Source organism: Cydia amplana, chromosome 9 (assembly GCF_948474715.1).
Source record: "Cydia amplana chromosome 9, ilCydAmpl1.1, whole genome shotgun sequence".
NCBI classification, from domain to species: domain Eukaryota; kingdom Metazoa; phylum Arthropoda; class Insecta; order Lepidoptera; family Tortricidae; genus Cydia; species Cydia amplana.
The window spans coordinates 11374477-11392501 of NC_086077.1; the positions used below are offsets into that span (position 1 = coordinate 11374477).

Here is an 18025-nt window from a genome sequence, read left to right on the forward strand (position 1 = left end):
TTTTCCTAACCCTTCCTTTTCCCCTAGGCCGCGCCTATACCCCAGGCTAGAAAATCTAGACGTGCCAGAATACTACTGGATCTACAACTGCACGGATTGCCATCGCTCTGTACCGTTAGTCGTTCGATTTATGGACCCGAATATGTATAAAGTAGATTTGAAAATCGCATTCTTAATTATTGAAGGCATTTATATGTATATATCTATGTATTTATAACTTATAAGTATTCTTTTTTTCTCATAATACATATAAAATTAACATTTTGATCTCAAAATAATTCAAAATTGACCAAAATATGTGTTTGAATGTTTTTATTTGTCTACAGGTCTTTATTTCAAATTGGGTAAATAAAAATAACCTAGATCGCCAAATTCCCTTCGTAGCTTTGCTCTCTTCATAGCCAATATTTTACTGCCCTATCCATTACAGGAAAATAGTACAGTCGACACGAAATTTGGGCGCACTTATTTTTTTAAATACTTTAGTAATAACCTAATAACTCATAAGAAAAATAATATTTGACTTATTTAACTACGCTCAACGTTTATGTCGACTATACAAGTCTTGTTTTTGGTACAATTCAAGTTTTTCGGAAGGAAAAAATACTTTATAGAGACTTTAAACAACGCATATTACCTTGACACATTACTCGCTGATTTAACATCAAATTGATTGAGTTAATATTAGTCCGTGCTTCCGTGAAAACAGAATTTATTCCATATCAAGACTTTTAGAAAAGCTGTCCTATCATATTGTAGTGTATCGGTTGTTTCTAATTCCTTATAACTGTTTGATTTGCGAGTGGTTGAGTAATTAACAACTTAATTCAGCATTTTCGTAGTTTTGTCGTTCATCTTAACGCGGTTTGTTTATTCATTGTACAGTCAGCAGCAGAAGTTGTTAAGCGGACCAGGTGTTCAAAATGATCTTGACGCGACTTTATTGTTAAGAGAATAACAGCGTGTCATGGTAATTCTGAACACCTCGCCCGCTTAGCAACTTCTGCTGCTAGCTGTATCAAAATATACTTATATCAAATTAAAACTTGATCTAAAGCTTGTTTGTCTTAAATCTTTTAGGAAATGCTAGTATGTAACTATAAGTTATCAGTAATAAATTAGTGATTACATTTTGAATTAACATTTACGCAACTAACTATGCCTGTTGTGTCAGGTGATTCTAACCAATAACCTGTGCACATAACCTTTCGACGGCTACACGATCAATAGGTTGGAGATCCAAATAGGTACTTTATTACACCATCGACCCAACTTGTTCTCTAGTCATCACCATTTTTGCATAATAGGCTACATGACTAATTTTCATTTATGGTATCAATCGATCGGGTTTGTTTTTAGGATCAAATGTCTATATAGGACCCATTGCATTGAAGTAACACAAAAGTCAGAAATTGTAGTCAAAGGCCGACAGTCGCACTTCACTCGCTAAACGCCCTTAACAAAACGATAAATGAACGTGACGCCAAGGTCTCTGAGAGCCCATCTTGTCGTACGGACAAAACAAGAAAATTGCGTTTTTGTCGGTGAAATATTGCGTTTATGTACCTATATAGTTGCTATACAATATTTTTTTGGATAAAATGTAAGGAATCAAATGGTACCCTTACTTTTATCGTTTTTGGAAGTTAAAAAAAAACTTAAATTTTGTAACTTTCAGGTCCTGTATTTTTGTAACATATCCATATTTTATTTTAATATCCAGATTATTGTGATAAATTGCTTGTTTGCTATCTATTTTACTAGATTTTGTTATAAAATTCAACATGTCATCATCCCTATTACTCACCTCATCTACGGATCCTCATGTATACTTGGTCAACCAGATCTTGTCAGTAGAAAAAGGCGGCAAATTTGAAAAATGTAGGCGCGAAGGGATATCGTCTCATAGAAAATTTGAATTTCGCGCCTTTTTCTACTGACAAGATTTGGTTGACCAGCTATATCTTGTATTCCAGGACACCAGGAGCGGAGAAAAAGCCGGAGGCAGCCCAGCAATCCCACTTACTGGACTTGTTGGATGTGAACCTAGGGTCGCCGCCCGCGCCGTCCGCGGCCGCGGACCCGTGGGGCATCGCCTCGCCACAACAGAAACAGGTCGGCTTTTATTTTATTTACTTCATTTTTTGCATTATCGATATCGGGTTGACAGAAAAGTTTCCTTGTAAGTCCAACGGACGCGATCTCGCACACGTGATTTCATGCAATATGCAATAATAAGTAAGATCTCTTCACTACACTAAAACAAAGTCCCCCGCCGCGTCTGTCTGTCTGTATGTTCGCGATAAACTCAAAAACTATTGAACGGATTTTACGAGGGTTTAAAAATGAATTCATAGCAAAATTAAATGTGATGCGTTTACAACACAAGCGCGGGCGCACTTGTGTTCTCAATTCAGTATCCACCAAGTTCTGGAGTTTAAAATGTTTAAATCTTTAAAAATGCAACTAATACTCGTTGAAAAATAGGCAATCTAGAAAAATCAAGTAATATTTTTTCTGCTCCCTTATTATTAGCCCGAGGACTTGGATTTCGGCATATTTTCCGATACTATGGTAAGGAGTGGAGTATTGTACTTATACACTTAATCTAGTTTGCTAGATTTGAATTAAAAATGTAACAAGTAGGCGTCTATAGAACATTTTGTTCTGAAGTAATACTGTTTGAATATTATTTTGGCAAATAGAAGTTATGGGAATGCTAATAACGAACAGTAACAAAGTACCTAGTTACTAAGGCAAAAAACTTGGGAAAATATAGTGTACTTAATCACATTAATTTAGGCAAACTACAAACATGGAGTAATATTTTTTTGCTCCCATAGTATCAGCCAGAGGACTCGGATTTCGGCATATTTTCTGATGCTATGGTAAGGAGCGGAGTATCGTTTGCGCTACAAGTTAGTTTGCTAGACGATTTAATGTTACATCACGGTTAAAATTTTCGTATAGGTATGGTAACAACAATAACTCCTAATCATAAAATACCTGTTCTGTTTAAAAGTATTTCGCTCATCCCTATCCATGTTACGTTTTTGTAGATCACTGGCAGTGACACTGATTTTATTAATTGAGGTGTACGGCGCATTTTCTTACATTGATTGTGGCACGATCAATGACCGAAGCGTAGCGAAGGTCTACGTTTGACTCGGGCATTTTGCTTTTGTATGTCCGGATGTTCTCCTCTACAGGTTACAATTCTCAACCGATTCTTGTGAAATTTTGTGACCAGATTCTATGAGTAAATTTTTTTTTTGTTGATCCCGTTTTTGGAAATTTTCAAAAAGAGTTGTGATACCTTGCGCTTAAACAAATAGTCGTATCGATATCATAAGAGTATTTTCTTTTTGAGACATATTTACATAGTAAATGGCAAAAAATGCAGAAAAATTGTATTGCTGGTTTAGGCGGTATTTAGATATTTAGTTTGTACTCGAGAATGAGTAGCCGAATTTCGTCAGCTTTGCTAAGAACTATCATGGCGCATTTTGTAAACAATCGCTTCTTTTGTTTGCACACAGAAAGTCTGGGTTCGATCCCCAGTAAGACATAACTTTTTGTATTTTTTTTTTCACTTAAACTTCGTATTTTTTTAAATAAATTAAAATCTTTGTATTGTTGATTGATCAAACCGCTGTGTGGCGCTGTCATCGTGCACGGTCCCAATAAGCTATGCTCGCGAGGTCTACAGCTCACAGAGCCACTAGTTAGTAACGTTACATAAACGCGTAAAGGATGAAGAATATAAAATCCAGATGTTTTACGGATCTTCCGTATAATTCGGATTTGGATTGCAATTTTTATGGGGTTCCATCCATATATTGAATGATCTATTGTGTTAACTGTGACAATTAATTGTGATTCGTACCGTGTGTGGGAGAGATAGAAACTACAGCATTTATAGCTAGTGTCAAAATTCCATGTTATCTGTGTTTATAAAATTAGTTAAGTGTGTTTATTAGTAGTTCGTCCTTCCCTGTACGGGTTTAAATATTCTATACACGTGTGCATTGACACTGAGTAGTAGTTAAGCTAAATACGTCACATTTCTGACATGAGGGTGTCAAAAAAGCGTCCCACTCGTATTTTTTTCTAAAAAGCTAGTCGCCTATACTTGCCGGCCACATAGTCAAATAAGAATTTTTCTCAAAAATGGACGGCAAAGTCGACGTTGCCGGTTAAAAAATAGGTCGCGAAGTGCGTAGTTGCGTAGGTGCGTGCTCCATTTTGGGACTGCAATGTTGCATACAAATTCCATTATTTAACGAGTTCCAAACTTTTTAAAACTTTAAATGGCCATATCAAATGAAGGCATAGGTCCAGGCACAGCCAAACAGATGATCAGCACTTATTATTGTATTGTAATGTTGGTAGTGTTGGTACCGCGACTATTTAGGTGTCTCCACTGACTTAATATGGTGTCTAAATACGTTAGCGTATTTTCAGTAGAAAAATACACTTCTTTTTTTTTTAAGGCGGCAAGCAAATCTTTTTAATGGTTTTACTTTTTTCTGTGAAAATTAGAACGTTGCTTCTATAAAATATTTCTATTTCTTGTACCATTTTTGAGAAAAACACTATATATGACTCGGCTGGAAGGCTACTTGCTGGCTTCGGATTCAATTAAACGGACTCCCAAGGTCGTCCGTTTAAAACGAATCCTCAGCCTGCAAGTAGCTACTTCCGAACCTCGACAATAATGTACTAATACACGTGGTCATTGACACTGAGTAGTAGTTAAGCTAAAATAGCTAAATACGTCACATTTCTATGGTAACATGTGGGTGTCAAAAAGGCGTCCCACTCGTATTACTTTCTAAAGCTAGTCGCCTATAGTTGCCGGCCACATAGTCAAATATGAGTTTTGGTGAATGTAGTATGTTATCGCAGGACACGATGCCGGATGCGTGGTCGGGCGTGGGTAGCCCGGCGCGCGACCCCTGGGCGCCCGCGCCGGGACCCGCGGACCCCTGGGCGCCCGTGGCGCAGGTACACACTCTTTCAGCTGATTGAGGCAGATTTGAGATCGGCGGCGAGTAACAATAGGGATGTTCACATGAATCGCGAATATATAACATGTTATGTTTTTACCATAGCAGGGAATATTAGAACGCGGAAAATCACATTTTGCAAGTGTAAATATGCGTAATAAATTAATTAAAAATAATCAAAAGTATTTAAAATAATGCCCAGTATCACGTGACTGCAAACGCCAATCGGAGCGCGTGACGTAATCACAGTGGAATCACCAAAGACAAGTTATAAAACCTGCCTAAGTGTCTACAGATTATCGTACCGAACCGAAACGCGATCTTGGTGCGGTGCGGCGCACGAATCGATAGTGTGTAAGGTGGTGCGTTAAGGACGCAGCTATAAGTTAGAGCGGGAAAGAAGGGCGCTGTCCGATGCGGTAGTGTGTTAACGCTTTAAAAAAAATTGTCAGTTGCCATATAAAGAATTTAAAAAAATGACTGCCAGCAGTTTGTTTAAAACGCCGTTACGTCATCAAGGTCACGTGACAGTTTGGAGCGTTTAGGCGCGAAATTTAAACACGATACTTATTATATATACATGTTTTTTTATTCAAAATTAATGAATATATTTTTTTAATATTTTTTTCTGTAATTATTACGTGTCTATCTACAAAATGAAACCAGTTCCAAAAAATTGACAACATCCCTATTGGAAGATGGTAGGGTCGACTACAAAGAGATGTATCCACTTATTCACCTTATTACAAGGCAGTAAGGTGCAAAAGTGGATGTTCACATGAATCATGTTCTCTTTGTAGTCGACTGTACAGTCAGCAGGAGAAGTTGCTAAGCGGGCCAGGTGTTCAAAATGATCTTGACACGACTTTATTGTTAAGAGATTAGGAGCGCGTCAAGGTAATTTTGAACATCTCGCCCGCTTAGCAACTTCTGCTGCTGTCTGTACTCATTTATCGCCGCCAGACGGACATATGCGTTCGCTTACGACATGCCGGTTAATCATTTTGAATGCTTAATCAAATGCTTGCTATAAAATAATCACGTTCAACAACGCTGCAGCGAAAGATGATAACTAATTTTCGATAGTAACAATGACGTTTAGTTTCATCTTTCGTCTCTCTGCTCACAAACTTAAGCTCTATGGCATAAGATTAGATTTTCCTAAGTCAACCTTTATATACTGCTGCAGCTAGATTTGGAATAGCAAAGTAGCTGTTTATAGTTTACGGTGACAGTGCTTTACGAAAGATAGTAATAGGTACAGGTAACATCAGAACTGACTCACATCTAACACTGACCATTCCTCTCAAGGAGCTTACGACGACTTTCCAGAGCAAGTCGCCGCCGTCCGTGCTGTCGTCGCCTTCGTCCGAGCTGGAGCAGTTCGACGCGCTGTCGCAGCGGCCGCGCACCGCCAACAACCACGACGACCCGTTCGACCTCACCGCGCTAGGTATGACAATAGGAAATAAAATACATAGTTTACTCACTCCATACCTACATCAGTTTTCACCGGAAAGTCTAATTAATGCTGAACAACATAAGACTTTCCGGTCGGTGCTACATCTATTGTCAAGTAGCAGTACTACTGATAATTCCGCTACTTGATGCTAGATGTCGACTATGAAAATAATAGTCTTTTTGGTACCAAAACTGATGTATGGAGTACTACGTATAATTAAACTCGGCGACGCAAAATTCCAAGCTAGGAATAGTACAGGACTTAAAAGGAACAACATTAGGGCCGATCGTCGTCGTATTTCTAAAAAGCGGTTTAGACTCTCGCGCGAGCCACGAGACGAGCCGCGAGCCGCGCCACGAGACGCGAGTGTAAGCGGTGGGCTCGTGGCTCGTCTCGCGGCTCGGCTCGCGTGGAGGAGCGGTTTTTTGGGCACGAGCCAAAGGGGCTCGCGCGAGACGCGCGCTTGCGTTCACACTCGCGTTCGGATTGTCATTCGGTTATAAACCTTATGCCGTGCTGTTAGTGTTTAAAATATATTAGCTCGACGAGCTTACGAGCCACGGGACGAGCCACAAGCCGAGCCACGAGGCGAGAGTGTAATCATTAGCTCGATAGGCTTACGCGCTCGAGGCGAGCCACGAGACGCGCCGCGAGCCGAGCCGCGAGCCGAGAGTTTAAACCGGCTATAACAAACTTTCACAGTTTTTGATAGGACGACAACCGCAGTTTTGTTTCACATTGATCAGTTTGTTGATTGTGCGCACTTAAAGCGGCAGTTTTATTTACAAGATGATGCAAAACTGTCTCGCTACTGTAAACGGTCCTGACAGAAAGTAGGTAAAACAAATTGATCATCGCAAAAATGAATACGTTAGGCATAACATGTCTGTGGTATTTACAAGCAGTCGGCACGGTATTCGTGCTCCTTAATTTTTCTGTTAACCTTTTAACCGCCATAGAATGTTTCATCGAGCGTGCTCGTGTCGCCGGCGGTACGAAGTTACACGAAGTTTTGTCTTATTTATCAGACCGCGGCGAAATGAGCCCGATTTCGTATGTCTTATACAGGGTGGCCAAAAAATTGGAGATCAAACGAAACAGGGAGATAAAGGAGGTAATTTCCAACAAAAAATCTTTCTACAGCATGGCCATAACTTCATTGCACGAAAAGTTATGAATTTTTGTTTTTTCTTCAATGAATACAATTTTTGTAGTATTGATACATTATCTAGTCACAATTCAACATCTTTTGTTTTATTGCTTTTAATCAATTTATTTTTTTATTGTGTAAATTGTAAAAAAAAACTCGGTAGTATCATAAAAATAAATCATAACTTTTCGTGCAATGAAGTTATGGCCATGCTGTAGAAAATTTTTTTGTTGGAAATTACCTCCTTTATCTCCCTGTTTCGTTTGATCCACGACTTTTTGGCCACCCTGTATATCAGTCTACGGCGGTTAAAAGGTGTTCGAATGGTCTAATCTAATCTATTGCGTCGTGCTGTTCTAGGTGACAACCTAGCGCCCGCGGCGAATTCATCACCCAGCACAGGCGCCATAAAAAAGAGTCCGTCTGCGTTCCTCGGCGAGAACTCGTCGCTCGTCAACTTGGAGAGACTACTGCAGCCCGTCAGCGCCGAACCCCCCGCGCCTAACCCCTTCGCGGCCGAGCCCGCGAGACAGATGTTCCTGCCGCCGCAGCCGGTAATATTACTATAGTGCGTCAAGCAAATCTTGTCAGTAGCAATGTACTACAAATTAAATTAGGGTAACACCATGTAACACTCAAAGAGCAGAATTGCGCTAAGAAAAGCAGCAATGTACATCGAACCAAAACGTGTTTATTTTTCCGCACTTCATACGTCAGTTCGAGTGAATTATCATAACCTCAAATTTTAGTAATGTTTACCGTCAACGAGCATGATTGTACATTGTAGGCACCTTAGCTTTACTTGAGGTCATGCATAATCTTAGTATTTAATGGTGACAGCAGAAATTTCTCTTGAAATAGAAACGATTCAGAATGTAAGCAATAAGATGATGGCTGTCATTCACGATCCACATTCCACAGATAACACACAGATGACACGCGATTTTGGAATTATACGAACACAGTGTTGCTAACCCGCGATTTACTACTGACAAGATTTGGTTGATCCAGTATATACAAATAAACGTTTGTAGTTGTGACCAGAGATCGGACAAATTTGCGACATTGCTCGCAATAATGTGGACTCCAAAATTGATTAAATAATTAATCATTTAATTAATTTCTTACCTGAGGTTTAATTTTGATTCCTAATCAATAAATAACAGAAAGAGTTCTTATAATGTAAATTTATTTAAAAAATAATTAGTATGTTTTCCAAATTTTCTGTAGGTACTTATTTTTTTATATCAAAAATATATTTAAGTGCTATTTATTGATTAGGAATCAAAATTAAACCTCAGGTAAGAAATTAATTAAATGATTAATTATTTAATCAATTTTGGAGTCATGTCCACATTATTGCGAGTAATGTCGCAAATTTGTCCGATCTCTGGTTGTGACACTGGAGAAAGCCACCGGAAACATACCACATACCACTAATAGGTTAATATAATCACCCTAAAAATACCCGTGACAGGCAAACAGATACAGTCTTTTCAATACACTTTTCGTCGGGTAGTTGCATAAATCTCTGTTTTGACATTTTGCTGGGAAATCAGTTAGCCGCGGCCACGACCAGTGAAACCTGTGTCGAAACGTCGCCAAATAAAGGTAATTAAACACATTTCGCGATAGACCCATCTATAAATGTGAGTTAATATAGATATAGTCAACCCTGATTCCAATAAAATACAATACAAATCCTCTTTATTGCACAACCTCATAATAACAATAAATGTACATGGAAACACAAATAATACATGAAGACAGAGGTAAACAACAGGCGGCCTTATCGCTAAAGAGCGATCTCTTCCAGACAACCTTTCGTATTCCATGGTTCAATCTTTATCTCACATCCCGATCAATGATTCTTGAAATCTGCAGGCGTATGATGGATTCGTGTTATTCGCTTGATATAATTACCGTCGCTTTCGGGGATTGGAAAAGACAGACACTGTCATTAGAAAAATTGCTGCCGACTTATCCGCACTAGGTCATCATCTTAAAAGTTAAATGTATCACGCTAAAATCGGTGCCCTTGTGTGTATGTAAACATGGTACTGTGAGAGTGACCAAATATAAATTGAACTTATACAGGGTGGCCAACTTAGAGGTATACAACTTTTTATTGCCGCCATTTTATTTTGGCGGTAAATAAGACAGTTATTGCATGAAAATTAGTTTGTGTAGATAGGGCAAATTTATTATGGAGCGTTTTACGACGGAACAACGTGTTATCCCAGTCATTGAAACGTTTTACTCAACCCAATCGTGTATTAAAAATAACGTTTCCCGGTCGATTAATTTCGAGAAACGGTGACATTGACTGGCCCCCAAGATCGCCTGATTTAACAGCTCCTGACTTTTTTCTGTGGGGCTATCTAAAGGGACGTGTCTATGCTAATATGCCAACGAACCTTCAGCAATTAAAACAAAATATTCGAAACACTGTCGCTGAGATAACGCCAGAAATGTGTGAAAAAGTGATGAAAAACGCGATGAAAAGGGTTCGCATCTGCCATGCTGCTAGAGGTGGACATTTGTCTGACATTATTTTCCATGTGTAATTGCTGACCCTACATATTATATTTAACAAGGAATACTTAATATTTTTTATGTTTTATATAATAAAATTTCAAAAATAAAGTGTACCTCTTATTTGGCCACCCTGTACAACTTTTGTGGCACATTATCATAATCGTAAAATGGATATATTTTCAGGCTAAGCTGTCCATAAACGAGCTGAAGCAGCAACAGATGGGCCTCAGCGGGATGTCGTTCCCGGCGGCGGCGCCCGCCTTCCCCGGCTACCCGCCGCTCCCGGCTGCAGGTAATGCACCAGATTCTCAGAAAAATATATCTGCAGTTGCGTCTAATTAGGTTTTTTGGTGGTAATTAAATAGCAATCGATCTATTAATCGATCGCATTAAAAATACAATACTACGTTCCAAAACTAGAATAACCGATGTAGCTGAAACTGCCGCCGAGCTCAAATGGGACTGGACGGGACACGTCTGCCGTATGCCGGATGGCCTGTGGGCCAAAACAGCCACCCGTTGGGTCCCACAAATTGTAAGGCGTCACGGTAGACCTCGTCGGAGATGGCGGGACGAGCTTGACTTCTTTGACGGAGACTGGTGGGAGACTTCCGAGGACAGGGATACGTGGAAGAATAAGAGGGAGGCCTTTGCCCAGCAGTGGGACAATATGGGCTCATAATAATAAAATAAATTAAATAGCAAATATGTTTTTGAAAATGACCGTTTTCTAATAGCTCAGTATCAGGCTCGTGTGTTGATCAAAGATAATATAATATATCTGGTTACTTGCAGCGGCGATGGACCCTTGGGCGGCGCCTGCGCCGGCGCCGGCGCCGCGCTCGCAGTCGCCGTGGTCGCCGCCCAACAACAGGCACACGCCCAACCCCTTCCTCTCCTAGCCGCGCACAGGTACACCACTATACCACAAAATAGATACAGTACAGAAATCAACCTACATACAAAGTGCGCTCGAGCAACGCACACATAGACACTGCTCACGGACACGATATCTCGGACCGGTTGGGACCAGTGCGAGCGCGAGTGCCATCCGCTTGAGACACGCGTCTGTGAACTTTTTTGTGCAATAATGGAGAAACAAAAAAAAGTTATTATAATAACTGTTCAGTGGACGGTTGTTTGAATTCAACATAAAACGATGAATTGTCGTTTTTTAAGCTACCAGTGGTTTCAGAGAGGTAAGTAAGTATCTGCTTGTATTTCGATGGTTCGTTTTAACGTTAAACAGAACAGTTAGGTAGGTAGGTACCTATGCACCCCGCCCCGGCCACTATTAGATACGAGTGCCACTATCACGTTACTACGATAGTTTTTTGTGCATAAATCATAGTTGACAACCCTAGAGCGACCGCCGAGCGTAGGTATGAAAAGTGAAGTACATACATGTGATTGACTTCTGTACTGTATCTATTTTGTGACTATACGCACAATACTGCATGCTAGTATTGCCACAGTCTAGTCTATCTATTTGCGGTCGTTTTTAGCTGACATGTTACATATTAATATGATTTTTAATTTGATTTCCCTAAAAGATGACAGCAACTGGATTTTATTCAGCATTTTGTCGTAAAGCCTTGGGTGGGGGTCTTTTTTTAAAACGATGTCACGTTAGAAATATCTGTCAGATTACAATAAACAATATAATTTGCAATATTGAAATGAGAGATATTAAACATCATCAGTATCATCACAAACAAATAACGATCAATCTCATAGTTGGTCACTTAGGACGGATGTCTATCTTATTTCTAATAAAAACTTAACCAACTTATGGATCGATTGTACAAATATACGTATAAAGATAAAGATAAAAGATAGTTTAATCAAGTAGGCATAGTTACAATTCGCTTATGAACGTCAAATAAAGCTAGGTAGACCGGCTCCAACCCTACACCTCTGCCCCGAGAAGATTTAAATCCCCCCTCAATTGGAGGAGGGATCCTACAACATTAGAGCGCTATAGTAATATGATCAGAATGCCAATATTCTTCGACAGTGCGTTAATTCAATAGTACATTATTGTCGAGGTTCGGAAGTAGCTACTTGCTGGCTGAGGATTCGTTTTAAACGGACGACCTTGGGAGTCCGTTTAATTGAATCCGAAGCCAGCAAGTAGCCTTCCAGCCGAGTCATATATAGTGCTTTTCTCAAAAATGGTGCAAGAAATACAAATATTATGTGTTCCGTTCCACGTCTGAGATCTTCATTGAGAGCGTAACGCCTCCGGTGACCGATAGATGCCGCTAGCGTCTATGTAGTCGCTCCGCCGCCTCGCCGTGACGTAGTTCCGCTTCCCTTTCCTGCAAACAGACGCCCGCCCCCCGCCACTCGCCGCCGCTATGTCATTGTTTCGTCGACCGTCCTGACCGATGGTCCGCAAATTTTTTTTGCGAATATTTTTGCAGCATGGTGCTTTAAAAATTTCCGATCCAAAGTTTGTTCGATTAAATAGCGAGATATAGCCAGAGATCGCCACTACTAGTCTTTTGGCGGTCTCGGGATCGATCTTCCAACGGTGCTTTTCGATTCTACCCACTTTTTTCTTGCTAAATTATCTTTTACATGCCATGCTGCTAAAATTATTACCGTTAACTCGCATTTTCGAGAGTGAAGTAGGAAGTGCGTCAACAAGTGTTTTTCAAGTGTCGTTTGTTATAACGCGTGGTAACGTAAGTCGCTCCGTATCGGAGAGGAACGTGCGTCATCGTGCCTGCCGCGGGGAGCGGTGCCGGCCCGGCGCGGTGGGGTGCCAGGGCCGCGCTGCAATAGGATAGGTTTGGATTGTCTCAAACCATCTGGTAAGGCAGTTTAATGATATTCTAGCTGTATTTGGCGTTCGGAAGCGCATTGTGAATGCCTACTTGGACGCTAAAGCCCCGGTTCTCGTCCGATTACCGCAGGTGTCGGCCGAGGTCGGTGCTCGTGCTCGGAGCCCGGGAGTATTACCTCGTGTTGTTAGTTTCCGACGCGACAGTTCGTGTCGTTCGCCGCGTCGGCGCCGTCGACTTTCTCTTGTCGTCCGAGGTGACTCCGAGACGCCGCGACGCTGCGGGCCGGCGCCCGAAGTGTCGCGGCGCAGGCGCTTCCGGTCCGCGGGACTCCGAGAGACGTCACACGCCCGCTCCTGTTGCTACGGTCGCGGCGCGGGTGGATCGCGAACCTCTCGGTCCCGTCCTGGCGCCGAGGTGAAGGCGGACCGGACCACGGGGAGCACGCTACTGCATCTCGACTGCTCAAAGTGGAAGGAAGGTAAGTTACGTGGAAGCCACTCTGTGGAAACACTACGAGTACAGCGGCGGGGCCGTTCGCCGCGCCGGTTGCCGTCTATCAAGGCGTCGGGCAACAGTGTCGCCGTGATGTTGCGTGCAACTACGCCATCATGGTGGCGCCAGTCGCCACGCGCACGCCTCCCCCCCTGTGCCGGCGAAAGACGCTACAGTGGCGCTGCCCGCCACGCGCATCGGCGCCTCCTGAGCCGGCAACGTCCATCACGCGCATCGGCGCGATGGCGCGTCACGCACCGGCGCCTCCCGAGCTGGCGGTGGCTGTAGCCACGATTGGCGCCGCCCACCTCACGCATCGGCGCCTCTTGAGCTGGCCGCCACCATGGCGCCTCACGCACCAGCGAAACAGTGGCGGGCCGCCACGATGGCGGCACCCGCCTCACGCGTCGGCGCCTCTCGAGCTGGCGATGGCTGCCGCCACGATGGCGCCTCTCGCGTCACGCGCCGGCGCCTCCCGAGCTGGCGGTGGCTGCCGCCACGATGGCGCCGCCCACCTCACGCACCGGCACCTTCCGAGCGGCGGCGGTTGCCATGATAGCGCCGGCAATTACGTCGATGCTGCAAGTACGACGCTGTCGTCCTTTGCAATGGCACCCATGTTCTGTTCGTAAAAAAACTTACCTGTTGCCGTTCCCAATGATATTGCCAGCGGCCGTGTCGATGCAGCCCGCCAAGCCGACGCCGGCCGGGCGCCACGCCGCTGCCGTCCGGCGCCACGTGTGCCACGGTACCAGTTTTCCCTGTCCACATGGCCCCATTGAGGTACGCAGGCGCTTATAGCTATGGTGCAACAGCACGAGCAGACCGCTAAACTCTTGCTTTCGGTTAAGGATTCCTCCGTCGCCAAGGCGACGGCAGACAAGGTCCCGTGTGCTCCGCTCAAAACCGAGGTTGAAGGCATTGAAAAGGTTTGCAGTGTTCACATAATTATCTCTCTGCTTGCCCGCGCTCTCCAGTTTAAGTTCCGTCTTACAAAGACGAACTCGTTCGCCAAGCCCCTAATAAACAAAATGGGACAAATAAACCCGCTGCGCCTGAACGAGCTTGTGTTTCCGGTGCCAAGAGAAAGGGGCCAGGAGGACTCCAGCAGTTTCCATCTGTTTGTCTTCGACTTTATCGAAACAGTTTTGTTAAGCAAAGCGCCAAAATCGATTTTAGACTTGATTTCATCAGTGCGATTTCCTTAAAAGCATGCTACCATGCTCCTATACAAGTTTGACTGAAGGTTTTTCGTTTTCTCAACATACAGACCTGCCTTGCTGCCGAGTTTCTCACAGAAACTATACTCGATGCCTCCTGTTCAGTCTCAAATTCGCAAACGTTAGTTTATGGAGATTGCACCTTCGTAGTCCTCACCTTATACCTGTAGTCCGTTAATAATGGTAGACAATGTACGAAGTGAGGCCCTTCAAGTGGAGAGTAATCGTTAACGGGCCGCACCTGCAGCGCTGACGACAGGAGTGTACTACAAACATACAACCGTTACTACGGTTGTCGAAAAAAACTGCTGATGCCAGCAGATCGTCTATAGTTCGCGCTGGTTCCTTGCTTCTTACCAGGTCGGTATAAACCCCAAAGGCGACGGTTTATCAAAAAGTCACTGCGTCCCCCGAGTGGCAGCTGCGCCCAGAAGCCGCCGAGACTATCTTCGCCTGATAGGCACACCTTGTTGGTCGGCCTCTCCGCTTTCGAGAGCCCTCGCACTGTACCACGGTATGTCTTAACCGACTCTTTGAAGTGCTACCACGACGCGTTTGGCAGCTGCCGGTGATACGACTTGGCATGGATATCTCCACCTCCCAGGCTAGTCTGTTTACTGTGACGGCGTGATGAGGAGAGCTTTCTCGCGGCTGTGGTAAGCTTGCAATTTACTGGCGGTCCTAGTGAACACAACGTCAGACCACCATCCCTTACAAGTCAACGACCTTAAGAATCGAGGCGTAGCTCCTGTCAGATAGGACGCTCCAACACCGAGCCGGCGATAACCGGGTATTTCCGGTTCCGGTACTGGTTGTCTAGAAAACCAGTACCGGGGAGCACTCCCTAGATCGTCCCCTTGTCGAGGTCGCTGTACGCCCACAATGTAGAAATGATCTTCATGGTGCATCAAAAATGAGATCGACTGCCAGGTACCTCTAATACCCAGTGAAGTAGCGAGCTATCTCAGACATCTATTTCTATTCTCCATGTTAGTTTTCAGAATGATACTTGTTCAGAAGCCTGTAACAAGTGCTGTATGTGAACCACTATCGGACACTATGTCTTCTTCCATCGTCATTAATAGCGAGACCAGCGCCTCCCAAACCACCAGCTTGGGACGCGAGAAATCTTATTCAAATTACTTGCCCTAACTTGAATAATCCTACAACGTACCTATATAGAAGAGCTGCCGCACCTTTACTGTTAGCATCAGGCCGCAGGGTCAATGACCTTACCCTTCTACACTGTAGCCCAGGCAATTACACAGATAACTTTGACGCTATTATTTTGTGTCCGAAATTCGGTTCTAAACCAGATAACGTGTCTCACCGACTGGACTCTCTTAGAAGCTTCGGAATAAAGTATAGACCCAGTAGGTAGTCTGGGTACGTCAACTTGTGAGAATTACACAAAATGTTAGGGGACACTGCGCTTATTTCCTTCAGACACAGTAGTCTCATCCAATCCGGCCTCGCCTACGATTGCTTTCGATCCATGATGTACTTAATCACTAAATTAGCTGGAAAACTATCCAATTACTTAGCGATATTTTGGCTTAAGTTAATTGGGAACATGACTTTCTTTAGACGATCCTATCGCCGAGATTCTGCGGATCGGATGCGATTTCGAATGAGAAATCTCTCAAACCAGTTTAACGTCAGATTCGAACCTGGGATTACAGTTTAAATTCTCAATTTCCTGTAATGCATCATTATAACGAGTTATTGTGATTTCATGGGTTGCAATAAGGCGTATATATTTATTCTTTCTCTGAGTTATATGACAGTAGGTGTAGCCCTAACGCTTGCGCGCCCGCTGACTCGCCACCAGGAGATAATAAACAGGTCTCAATGAAGATCTCAGACGTGGAACGGAACACATAATATAAAAATTTTACCTTCCAATAAAATTATTATTATGTTTCCTTCCACGTCTGAGATCTGAGTAATGCCTTCCTGGCAGGCTACTAGGCTACTTTTATACCGACGGTACTTCTCCTCAACAATGACATAGCGGCGGCGAGTGGCGGGGGGCGGGCGTCTGTTTGCAGGAAAGGGAAGCGGAACTACGTCACGGCGAGGCGGCGGAGCGACTACATAGACGCTAGCGGCATCTATCGGTCACCGGAGGCGTTACGCTCTCAATGAAGATCTCAGACGTGGAAGGAAACATAATAATAATTTTATTGGAAGGAAACATAATAATAATTTTATTGGAAGGTAAAATTTTTATATTTTACAGAAGCAACGTTCTAATTTTCACAGAAAAAAGTAAAACCATTAAAAAGATTTGCTTGCCGCCTTTTTAAAAAAAAAGAAAGAAGTGTATTTTTCTGTTGAAAATACGCCAACCTATTTGAGTTACCTAAATAGTCGCGGTACCAACATTATAATAATAAGTGCTGATCATCTGTTTGGCTGTTTAATGGACCTATGCCTTCATTTGATATGGTCATTTAAAGTTTTAAAAAGTTTGGAACTCGTTAAATAATGGAATTTGTATGCAACATTGCAGTCCCGAAATCGAGACTGCAATGTTTTTAACTTTTTAATTTTTGAATGACCATAAACTACGCACTTCGCGACCTATTTTTTAACCGGCAACGTCGTCTTTGCCGTCCATTTTTGAGAAAAATCATTTCATTTTCAGGTCGGTAGCAATGAACGCGCCCGCGCTATGACGCAACTCATGCGCACCGCTACCTCGTGGATGACGTCACGCTTGCGCGACTGGCCGCCATCGAGATATGCCACACGCAAACATACGTCCAACCTGAACTTTCGGCCCGCACCACACGCATGGATGCTACCGGCTCCCGGTTTCGTTTCGGTAATGAGTTATTTATTGTAGAAAACTACTTAAAAAATACTTAAGGAAAATATCGTGCCCTGAGTTTGTCAGCTGAAGTACTAAGTCTGTACGGCGCCTTTGTGGTAACTGGATTGTAAACTTTTGTCAGCCAGTCTCCGCGTAATTTATACGCGTTAGCGCCTAACAGCTACCTACATCGGCTGTCAAATTTAAAGCACTAATTATTTCTGATATCTAAGCATTATTTAAAAAGTGGCTAATTCAACAGTTTGACTAAGCGAAGCTTGGTTATTACTTCCTATAGCGACTTTTACTATTCAAGTATTCATTATTTGTGATACGTAATGCAACACAATTATTATCACAAAAATAGACAGCGTTTTTAACAAGATTTTCCGGACAGTAATTTTTTTTATAGATCTTTTTAATGTTGAATATATCTCGGCGGGTTGTGACACGGAGCCATGGTCTGTAGGCCGATTTTTAGTTCTAATTTCTTCACTTAACTCTTGAACAATTACTAAATATAGTATCGACTCTGACACATAGA

At 42.8% G+C, this 18025-nt stretch overlaps 2 protein-coding genes across 7 annotated transcripts in view; one reads left to right on the forward strand and one right to left on the reverse strand.

Moving 5' to 3' along the window:
* Positions 1-17367, forward strand: part of LOC134651128 (epsin-2) — a 33998-nt gene extending 16631 nt beyond the window's left edge. For 3 of the 6 annotated variants that reach the window (XM_063506146.1, XM_063506147.1, XM_063506148.1), the window contains 8 exons: positions 327-344; positions 1977-2115; positions 4909-5007; positions 6321-6462; positions 7982-8175; positions 10343-10451; positions 10955-11071; positions 17314-17367. In XM_063506146.1, coding sequence (XP_063362216.1) covers positions 327-344; positions 1977-2115; positions 4909-5007; positions 6321-6462; positions 7982-8175; positions 10343-10451; positions 10955-11061 — 808 coding nt within the window. In that variant the 3' untranslated portion in view covers positions 11062-11071; positions 17314-17367. The remainder of the gene's footprint in view (positions 1-326; positions 345-1976; positions 2116-4908; positions 5008-6320; positions 6463-7981; positions 8176-10342; positions 10452-10954; positions 11072-17313) is intronic. The other 3 variants (XM_063506150.1, XM_063506149.1, XM_063506151.1) reach the window with 3 other exon arrangements.
* LOC134651124 (nuclear pore complex protein Nup85) overlaps positions 1-18025 on the reverse strand; it is a 329105-nt gene that overhangs the window by 25052 nt on the left and 286028 nt on the right. The gene's annotated exons all lie outside the window — the stretch shown is intronic.